Raw genomic sequence first — 11,484 nt, forward strand, 5'->3', positions numbered from 1 at the left:
CCTAAAATTTTGTAATTTCATTCTCTAGCACTTAGTGTCTCTGTTTATCATGACAACAGTAAGAAAATTAATCCCACACTTAATCCTATTATAAGCACATAAAACATTTGAAAATGCATAACTTAAAATCTATAAGTCCAAAAATTATGATTTCTGTTCCTAGAATTTTATTTTTATGTGTAGATTATTACTGGGTATTTTGCATATATGTTTGGTGTAATGTTAATTTTGCCTATACAATGTTTGTCTGTATTGCTACGACTAGCAGCGAGGTTACGAGTCACCTGAAGATCATCCTGGTACCTGGAATCTCAAGTCCCAGGCAAGTTGTGCCCTTGATCACTTCTTTTTACCCACTCATGTTCTAATTAATCATAATGATCTGCATAGGTTAATTTGATGGGACCCAATAGGTTACCCTAGTTTGTCTATCTTTATACCTTGTTTACCACTGAACTTTTTGGGTAGTACTTGCTAGTGCTTTATGTGGTTTTGGGTATGAAGATACATTATTCATGATCACACTTTTATTATCTGTTTATTATCACTGTTCATGATAAGATCATTATGTTAATTGGAACATGGAGAACCACCCGGGAAAACAGTGCTACCACAAGGGTTTAATGGGACGCCCTTGGCCGATTAATTAGGAAAGCTAGTGGAAGACTACCTTACCCGAAAGGGGCAAGGGCAGTAGGGGAGTGGTCAGTGTAGGGAGGCCCTCGGGAGGATTTTGCTGTGATGGCGGTCCTGCAAGGGATTCCTGGGAAGGCCCTCGGGAGGATTTTGCTGTGATGGCGGTCCTGCAAGGGATTCCTGGGGAGGCCCTCGGGAGGATTTTGCTGTGATGGCGGTCCTGCAAGGGATTCCTGCATTGGAGCTTCCTATAAACTGTAGCGGGTTTTCTGAAGCTAGTGGAACTTTGTAAAGGCCTCGTAGTGTTACCCTGCCTCGCCTCCTCGGTAGAGGTGTATGGGAAGTCGCGATCCCTTGGCAGATGGGTAACATGACTTGTGGGTAAAGATGCGCAACCTCTGCAGAGTGTAAAACTGGTATACTAGCCGTGCTCACGGTCATGAGCGGCTCGGACACTCACATGATTAAATTATGGAACTTAAACTCAATTTGTCATATGCATTGCATCGCAGGTGAGGTTGTTACTTTTGTTCTACTATTTAATTGGGTTGGTATTTACTTATACTTAGTAATTGCTAATAAAATTTTGACCAACTTTAAAAGCAATGCTCAGCTCTAACCATCCTCTTTGGTAAGCCTTACACTTCACGTGAGCTCCCACCTTTGGCGAGTTCATGCACATTATTCCCCACAACTTGTTGAGCGATGAACGTATGTGAGCTCACTCTTGCTGTCTCACACCCCCCCCACAGGTCAAGAACAGGTACCGCAGGATGAGGCGCTTGGAGGATGCTGTGGCGAGTTCGTGAGAGGTCTAGGTCGTCGTCTCCCAGTCAACTTTGGGTTGCTGGATCGTTTCCTCATATGATGTAATTATTTAATTATTTTTGTACAGAACTCCTGTTATATAGTAAAGATGTGACATTCGATCCTGTGCCACTATGCATCATATGTGTGAGACTTGGTCCCAGCACACCTGGTGTTTATGTTCGCGCCCGGGTTTTTGACCCCTAAAATCCGGGTGTGACACAAAATCACTATCAAAACTGTCTAGGTGCAAAAGTGTACGGTTTTAAAAGTTTGATAGAGATTTAAAAACTACACTCACGCCCTAGTGATGATACGCGTTCGATTTCAATATATATTAGGTCATGTCCTCTGTGTCTTATATATGATCCAGACTAGCTCATGACCCATGTTACAAGTTAGGATAACTCGTATCTAGCGATGATATGGAGTTCGATGACCTATCACAAAAATCCGATTTACCTATCTCTCGTTGCAGATAAAAATAAAACCACTTATAAACCGCTTAATGAGGTAAATCGGACTATTCATAGAGTCGTTGGATTCTAAAATTCTGGTTTCCGATTGAAGGAAGCAAATACAAATTGGACTTCTACAATAGTTAATGTAGTCATAATTTGAGTTTTTTTTTGTGGGGTCGGGGGTAGAGATGGCAACGGGGAATTCCCCGTCGGGTTTTAGCTCCCCAAACCCGTCCCCGCGACAAAAAAATTTCCCCGCGGGGATCCCCACGAACGCTTGTGGGGGACATTTCTTCCCCATCCCCGTTCCCCGTGGGGATAAATCCTCGTCGGGGATCTCCATCCCCGCTTAAATTATAATTAAATCGTACTTCATTTGTTATTAATGTAAAATATTGTCACTTATACACATTGTTAGATGTAAAATTCATTATGTGCACATTAAAATCAATGTATTTGTACAACGGGTGATCTCTTGACAAGGTAATTCTTTACTTTTATCATTAACTATTACATGAAAACATTGTCACATGTAAGTTTAACGGGTCCCCGCGGGGAACGGGGATGGGGAATGCTTCCCCATCCCCGTCCCCGTTTACCCATCGGGGGAGAACTTTTCTCCATTTACATCCCCGTGGGGGAAGAAACTTCCCCATCCCCATCCCCTAATAGAGGAATTCCCCGCGGGGAATCGGGGATCGGGTCCCCATTGCCATCTCTAGTCGGGGGGGGGGGGGGTGATGTAGCCTTAATTTGAGTGAGCGCATGCACACAAATGTATCTCTGAATTAGTTCTGGGCCTTCCGTAGATGGGTTGCTCGTCTTATCCACAGATGTTGCTACTGGCCTAATTCGTGTGCAGCTGAGACCCACTGAACCTGGGCCGTTGTCGGGCCATATCAGCCAAGTGTTAATCACATGGGTCCAGCCCATAGCGCGTCACAGTCTGGAGAACTGCGGCGGCGCCGGCAAGGTCCATGGCGGCGGCGTGTTCCAGGGTGGTCCTGCGCGCGGCGATGGCGTCGTGGCCCCTCTCCGTTTGGATCAAGTGCTCTTCATTTGGAAAAGACAAAGGAGCTCAAGGCAAAGGTATAAAATCATAGGAGCTTCTTGGTTTAGTGATCAAGACTCTATACAAAGAGGGGAGAAATTCCATGTGAAATGTGATTATCAAAGTGCTGGTAGGTGAACTTCATCATGCACATGCATTAGGACCTAGTGAGCTAACCATCTAACCCTTTGGAAAATATTTGTAAAAATGCTAACACACTGCACATAGTGAATGAAACACTTGAGTGTTAGCGCATGTGAGTAAGGGCAAAGAAGAGGCGACAAGGAAACACATAGAAAGTGACCAGACGCTGCACCGGACGCACCTTCGATGCATCCGGTCAGCTCTCCGATCTGACAGCGTGTTGCGTAGAGGCGATCGGACGCTGGATACGTCCGGTCAGTGTTGATCGGACGCGTTCAGTCGACATTTGCCCTCTCTAGAACCTCTTTGGGATGTGATCGGACGCAGCGACCTGATGAGTGAATAGTAACTTAGGTGTATCCAGTCGTGGTGTGTTCATCTGTCGCGAGTGAGCGATCGGACGCATGGTGTGTCTGGTCGGTGTGCTCCTGGCGTGTCCGGTCGCCACTTAATACGCCAACGGTCGAATTCAAATAGAAAATCTGGCGGCCTCGATTGAACGTGATAGCCATGTGGACGGCCTGCAACGACCGGGCGCTGCTCGATCGGATGCGGTGCGTCCGGTGCACACGCAGAAAAGAGCAATGGCTAGTAAACTTGTGTGGCTTTATAAATAGACCATGGCCGGACTTTGCCCACTCTCTTGGCTCTCTAACTCATAGATACACCTTGTGAGCATACTCCACACTCTCCCACTCATCTAGATCATTGATTCTTTATCCTTGGTGAGATTGAGAGTGATCCAAGTGCATTGCATTAGCTAGTTCATCTAGTGGCACTTGGTGATTGTGTATCGCTATGGATTTCTCTTATTACTCTTGGTCATTGCCGTCACCTAGATGGCTTGGAGAAGCGGAGGAGCTTGGCGAAGGAAGAGATTGTCTCCGGCCACTACCGGTGTTGATTGTGAGGGGTTAGCACCTTACCCGGCGGAGTGCCACAAGGTAGCACTAGTAAATTGCTCGTGTCAATGAATACCTTGCTTGTTGTAGGTTCTTATGGCGCTCGTGTGTCGAGCTTGACGTGTATCGTCGATTAGTCACCGAACCACCAAGTGAAGGTTGACACAACGGGGACTAGCGTGCTGGCAAGCACGCGAACCTCGGGATAAATCTTTGTCTCCCGATGTCGACTTGATTGGCATTCATTGGATTTCATTCTGCTCATCACCATCGCGTGATTGATTGTCTTGATATTCATTTATCGGTGATTGGCATCATCTACACTACTCGGAGGAATAACAACCTCATCGCCATCTCTCGTATTACTTTCTTAGTTACTAGCTCCGTAGTTCGGAGAGCTAGTCCCTTTGCATAGTTGCTAGATCCTTAAATCGGTGAGCTAGTCTCTTCTAGCGGATTTGGTTGTTTGTGCATACTGTTGTAGAATTGTGTAGGTGGCTTGGCGTAGAATAGTTTAGAGCTAGAGCATTTTGCTTCACCGTGTTATTTACTAACAAGTTGCTTTAGTGAGTTTGTTGAAATTTTATTAGGCTATTCACCCCCTCTAGCCATTTAGGACGTTTCCAACGGCCCCACCCCAGCTCGGCCGACCCCACACAGAGTCAGTTCGCTCTCCCCTTCGACGTGGACTCTCCTACTGCCATTAAGATCTAGGCCGTTGCTTAAGTCGGTTTGATCCAAGGGCTCACGTTTGACGCTCTGGCCTATATAAACAGAGCTAGACCCTAGAGGCAGAAAAATCTCATAAATTATAATTGAGAGGTGTCCTATGAAAGGATTACCTCTCAAGAGCCAGCGTTCAAGAGAAGATTAGTCCTCCATAGGATCTAGTCTTGTAGATAGTAGTGAGATGGAGAGCAAGGGAAGAGTTTGGAGGTGCCGGCCAATCGGTGCTCCCTGTACGGCTTGTACTTTGGATACTTGAGTTTGATCTTGAGATGTCTTTAGTAATAAACTTCTGATTCAAGTTAGTTTATGTTTATATTGTTCATTTGGTTCACGATTCTTTTGAGTACTTTATTCCTGCTCATGAGGGAGTAGAGTAGTATCGTAGGTGTAAGCGTGGTGCTTAGACTTAGGTTACTCGTGAATGCACCCTGCATTCCGGATCGGTGGTAGATCACGATTGTGACATTCGTTCTATATAGCTTGTACTATATGGCATCGTTGATCCTCTGTAGTCTACCTCCCGTTTGTAGGACTAGTAGGGGTTTTGTTACTGGGGAAAAGCTTACCCAAGTCAGAATTAGTGCACCTTATCTACGCTCCTATTATCTGCATCCTTAATTGCTATCGAGTTAAACCTTACCTTAACCTAGTCTCTATCTTATCATTGTTCCTAGTTTCTATCCTCGCTTATTGCCGCCTCTAGTTAAGTTAGAGCGTAGTTGATCTCGCATGTTTCCCTGTGGATACGATATATACTTAGGAAGCTACAACGGTATCCATGCGCTTGCGGATTTATCTGTGTGCGTTAATAAATACCAACAATGGGAAGGAGGACATTGTTGCTGCGTTGCTTGCTCATGATCAAAGGAGGAAGAACAATGCAACGGAGGAGCCTTTTGGTGATGCTTTCCTAGTCAAGGGTGATCGTAGTGTGGAAGATAAGAAGAGCAACAAGAAGAAGGGGTTGCGATGCTATAAGTGCTAGGGTTGTGGACATGTAAAGAGGAACTATCTAGGACTGAAGAATAGAGGATGGAGAATCCATAAGTGTTGTGATTGCCAATAAGAAAGATGACTTGGATAGTGATGGTGACGTTCTCACGGTGTCAAGTAAAAAGTCTGGTGAAGTGTGGTTGTTGGATTCAGCTAGCTCGTTCCATGCAACATCGAAGGAGTTATTCTCGTCATACATTGAGAAGGACAATGGTTTCGCTTACTTGGGAGATGGTTCGGGCTATCTTGCCGTAGGAGTGGGCGACATCAAGTTCAAGTTGTATGATGGTGAAGAGATGCTACTTAATTAATGGTGTGAAGCATGTGCTAGGGCTATCGAGGAATCTGATTTCACTTGGTTTGTTACATGAAGAAGGCTGGTTGTATCAGGCGGTTCCTGATAAGAAGACCTTAAGAGTCATGTATGGAGGCCACACAATCATGATTGGTGAGAAGTCAAGTGCACACCAACAAAAGCTAAAAGAAGGGAGCGTTGTTAAAGGTAGGGTCATGAATAATGGCAATGCAAATGTGGTGGTGTTCTATTCTGGTGGTGACGCGGCTGTGAGATCAGCCTCATCAAGCTGTTCGAAGTGAGCGGCGGAGGAGACAGCTCAAGCCCGAGTACACGGAGGTCCGCACGTGGATGGCTTCAAGATGGCTTCAAGTTTGGTTACGCTAGGACTTGAGGTTTATTAGGGCTAGAATAGAGTTAGCTAGAGTCGAACTCTGTATCCTAGGGGGGTCATAAATATGAGGCAACCCCTGTTGTAACCATGAGACGACATGGCGGCTGGTTTAGGCGGTGGCGAGGCTGCGAGATCATCACGGCGTAGCTGCTGTTTTATGGGAAGGAGCGGCCCGTAGTCCTGCCCCGAGGATTAGGCATATCGCTAAACCTCGTTAAAAAACATCGTGTCTCGGTGTCGTTTTTGTTTGCATATTTGCTTCTATGATGGTTGTGCTTCCGTGTTTATCGGTTACTAGATCCGGTTAAGATATTGTCATGACTCGACACGATATATAACAGCTGCAAAGAGAACAAAAATCGAAGGACCTCACGAAGCTGGTAAACGAAAACCATCCAACAGTGCTTTGAGCATGGCATATGCATCATGCATGCATATGGCTCTTTATTCTAGAAAAAAAAAAAAAGAGAGAGAGAGAGACCGACGACGAACAAGAGCAAGCACCGAACAGAGCGGCCGGCGACATTTATTTATCTATTTCTTCTCTGACGAAGCTGGAAACTCGACTTGGCATGCATGCTTGCAGCAGATCGACGTACGGCGGCGTCCCATGCATGCCGTACGTCAGAAGAAGACACCACCCAGCAACGCCGCCTACGGCGCCGGCGCCTCCGGGCAGCTGGTCTGGCAGAAGTTTGTGAGAACGTCATCACAGCGGTAGGTGACGACGGGGCCGGGGCCCATGCCGGGACGAATTCCTGCACCGACCTTGACGCAGTTCTTGCACTCCGGGTGGCACCCGTTCACCGACACGTCATTGCACTGGCACTCCGGCGGCTGCTTCCTGTTGCAAGCACCGCAGTTGTCGCAGCACGGCCACGACGAGCCTGGTGTGCGGGCGGTGCCCACGCTTGGTTAGTCAAAAATCTCTAGCAGTTTGCATATGCTTGCATCCTACGTATAACAATTGACTTATATATATATATATATATATATATATATATATATATATATATATATATATATATATATATATATATATATATATATATATATATCCTGATGCAAATTAAACTAAAACGGCGAGAGGATTCGTGGTCACCTTCGCCGAGAGCTGCGAGGATAGCGATAACAGCCAGAGTGCCGACGAGTATCACCTGAGGCCTCATCGATCTTTGTTTCTCCTGGCAAGAACAGGCCAGAATGCCAAGTTTGTTGCTTGGATTTCCTTCCTGCGAGCTGAAGGTCTTCTTTTATATATAGGAGGGGACGAGGAAGGCTTCCAGCGTCACAGATGCCCCGGAACGCGTAACAAGGGGAACGAGAACGTACGGTGAGTACAGGAATTTTTCCAAGTACATTTTTTCCCAGTATACGGAGATTTGTTCCTTGCACGTTTTCTGGTATTATTGAAGTTGTGGGAACGTAACGTGGAACCAAGCACTTCTGTTCATCTCTGACAAGTTGCCGATCGACAATCACTAGTACACAGAAGCTCTATAGTGGCGGTTCTAAACATATTTATACTGGCGTTTTTCAGTACCGCCAGTGCTAGGGGTCAGCATTTCCACTGGCGGTTTTCTTAAGGAACCGCCAGTGAAAAGTGCATTTTCACTGGCGGCTGAATAAAGAAAACCGCCAGTGAAAATGCATTTCCACTGGCGGTTTTATAAAGCAAACCGCCAGTGGAAATGCACTTTTCACTGGCGGTTTTCTTTATTTAGCCGCCAGTGGAAGTTTTCCCGCCTTTTTTCAAAATTTCAAACAATACTGAATTATATATATATTTATTTACACACACACAAACATATATATATAGATCTATATTGATATTGAAAGCAACATGAAATTAAATTCTATCATACATTTATATACATCAAAGTATTCTGTTTACAACCATATATCCTTCATGCATTCTATACATCATAAGTTTTCACCTAAGCTCTAATAACTATCTCGGCTAAGAGATAATCTACTAATTTCTGTTAGTATTCTAAACTCTGGCAAAGCTAATGTTCCGGAAGCATCGTGATATTTTCCTTCTGCGGGAATGACCTCTTTCAATATGAATGTGCAGAGGTCCTCGACTATGCCATACAATGCAGCTTCGGTCAAGTTCTCCGGGTTTCCTCGTTGAAATTGCTGTAAAGGAATTTTATAAACATCATCTATTTATACTCAATAATAACACATTTGCATCTTTAATGACATAAATACATACTTGACTATTACTAATAATACCTTGTCAAGGTTCGTGATGTATCGTCCGTTCACTCTCATGAACTCGCACGCATAGAATCCACATAGGACCGATCCTTGTGGTTGCTTGTGGCACTACATAACAGGAGATTGGTTATTTAGTTGCAACATTGTGTATGATATGTATTCATAAAATCACATACTTACCGGCCAGTGATGATGGATGTCTAGTGGCACAAGTTTTTTCGACAGGTCGTACTTTCCACCTCTCATCTTATAGAATCTATAAGCACTGTGATCTCAAATAGAATCACCATGTTATTCTCAAATTTTAATCGATAAAAGTATGCATGCATAGAAAAGGCTTACAGCTCTAAGATGCTGAGGAATGTTGCATATGTCGAAGGGTCGAAGTTCAAGGAGTCGAGCACCAGCACCTTTCCAACCTTAGGATAAATGAGGAAGCATATCCAGTGGTCCCTGTACGAATCAAATTTGTGATGCATGTGTATTGAAATTATTAATTTTATTTATGCAAAATCACACTTACTTAAAGTTGTACGGGGCCATTATGGCTTCCCTGTCTTGAAATTGAATCATTGCATGTCCTATGTAGGTGGCGTATCGAGCTTCAAAATCCTTCTTCATATCCTTTATACGCTTCTCAACTTCTTCGTCCGTCTTTCCCCGTATTTCATCGTTGTCTTTCCCGATTCTAAAAGTGTGGCTTTCCTCGGATATAAGTATTGGGTTGAGATACCCAACCCTTTTACTGGCACTAGCATTGGGCTTGGTACCGTAAAGAATCTCCTGCTGATCATGTTGCATTCTGCAAGTCACACGTGCATGTCAGATATTGAAATTTTATACAGCTCACTAATAATAACACACATATGTGGAAGTATGAGCGACACTTACAATGCAAACATCATTACAAGTTGCACGTCGAGTCTCTGAAGGTTCATCATTAACCACATGTCCTCGAATGTAACAACGGCCTTTTGGTCCGAACCAATAAAAGCATGGTCTGGTATATGCACACTGATGGTGTCGATGCCAACCGATGATGCCCGCATGTACCAGTCATGCAACCTTTTAACACCAGCCGGGACCTTTCTTAGTTTCTCAAGAGGTAGCAGAGGTCTGCCCGGCACATACTTTTTAGGCACGTTTTTGTAATCTGCCTTAGTTGGCTTCTTTATCTTTGCGGCCATTGCCTCAGCCTTTTTTGCAGACTCCTCGTGCTCGGCCAAATCAACAGTTTGTGACGTGAGGCTCCATCCAATCCCTTTCAAAAACCGAACTGCGCCAGCAGTAGTAGCTTTACTCTTCTTTTTCTGATACGGGGACACCAATTTTGGTATAGGAAGTTTAGATTTCTTTGATGGCCGTGGATCGTTTGATGGCTGTGGAGAAGGTGGATCCCTTGATGGTGGCGTAGACAGTGGGTCACCAAGAGGATGGGGAGGAGAAGGTGGTGGAGCCCTGAATGGTGATGCTTGTGGCGGAGACGGTGGGTCAGAAAAAGGATGAGGAGCAGCATGTGAAGTTTGAGGAGGTGATGATGGATGTACAATAGGAACAACAATTTGAGAAGGCGGAGACGGTTGGGCCTGCGACGCCTGCGACGAATTCGACCAATCAAGCAATTCGACATCCCTTCGAGGCCAAAGGATAAAATTCTCGATAGCTTGTCCAAGTTTCTCGATACCTTCGGGCCCAGGGATGTCTAGCATGTCGTCCTCGGATCCTTGGACGACCGTCGTCACTTCTACTTTGCAATAATCATCTGGAATATCGTTTCCATGGAACTTGCGTCCTGGGATCGCAAGGCCTGTGGCTACTTTCTTTGTACGTTTATTGTTAATACCATATCTTATAACCATAACCCTAACCCTAACCCTAAACCCTAAACCCTAACCATATAGTATCGTATAGTCGTATAGTATCGTGTAGGACGGGGAGAGAGTCGCATAGGACGTATAAAGAGGGAGAGAGGGAGAATCGTATGGATATTATCGAGTTACGTATAGAGAGGGAGAGAGGGAGAGTCGTATAGGACGAGGAGAGGGAGAGAGGGAGAGTCGCATAGGACGTATAGAGAGGGAGAGAGGGAGAGTCGTACGGAAATTATCGAGTTCAGATCGAATTCGGATCGGATCGGATACGTATATTATCGAGTTGTGACGGATAAAATTACAATGTATATATTCAACATACATTTGAACACATATGAACACACATATATATATTGAACACATACATTTGAACACATATGAACACACATATATATTGAACACATACATTTGAACACATATGAACACATATATATATTGAACACATACATTTGAACACATATATAACACACATATGAATAAAAATAAGTATTGTATGAGCCCTTCTTTTGTATGAGCCCTCTATCTCTCTCCCTCTCTCTCTATCTCTCTCCCTCTCTCTACATTTGAATACATTTGAACACATTTGAATACATTTGTATGAGCCCTCTATCTCTCTTCCTCTCTCTCTATCTCTCTCCCTCTCTCTACATTTGAATACATTTGAACACATTTGAATACATTTGTATGAGCCCTCTATCTCTCTCCTCTCCCTCTATCTCTCTCCTCTCCCTCCTCTCTCTCTCTCACCCTCCTCTCCCTGCCTCTATCTCTCTCCCTCTCCCTCCTCTCTCTTCCCTCTCCCTCTCCTTCCTCTCTCTTCCTCCCTCTCGGCGGCGGCGGCGCGTGCGCCCTCCTCTCTCCTCCCTCTCCCTCTCCCTCCTCTCTCTTCCCTCTCCCTCTCCTTCCTCTCTCTTCCTCCCTCTCGACGGCGGCGCGTGCCTAGGGTTTACTAAAACGCGGTGGCGGCGGCGGCCC

The 11,484-nt window shown here is 45.0% G+C and overlaps 1 protein-coding gene across 1 annotated transcript; it reads right to left on the minus strand.

The window, feature by feature from the left end:
- Window positions 1-6,767: 6,767 nt before the first annotated feature.
- LOC103629071 (Bowman-Birk type trypsin inhibitor) lies at window positions 6,768-7,644 on the minus strand. The gene is made up of 2 exons (XM_008650267.3): window positions 7,515-7,644; window positions 6,768-7,299 (listed from the first exon to the last, which is right to left on the minus strand). The coding sequence occupies exons 1-2, from the start codon at window positions 7,579-7,581 to the stop codon at window positions 7,067-7,069; spliced, it is 300 nt and encodes a 99-aa protein (XP_008648489.1). The 5' UTR covers window positions 7,582-7,644; the 3' UTR covers window positions 6,768-7,066.
- Window positions 7,645-11,484: the final 3,840 nt, after the last annotated feature.

The sequence above is a fragment of the Zea mays genome, chromosome 6 (assembly GCF_902167145.1).
Source record: "Zea mays cultivar B73 chromosome 6, Zm-B73-REFERENCE-NAM-5.0, whole genome shotgun sequence".
In the NCBI taxonomy this organism is placed as follows: Eukaryota; Viridiplantae; Streptophyta; class Magnoliopsida; order Poales; family Poaceae; genus Zea; species Zea mays.

What these genes read in the sequence shown, in the direction of transcription:
- LOC103629071 (XM_008650267.3), bottom strand. Translation starts at nt 7,581, where the DNA reads ATGAGGCCTCAGGTGATACTCGTCGGCACTCTGGCTGTTATCGCTATC. An exon ending in CCTCGCAGCTCTCGGCGAAG is followed by an intron (nt 7,300 to 7,514) that starts GTGACCACGAAT and finishes CCCGCACACCAG; the next exon opens with GCTCGTCGTGGCCGTGCTGC.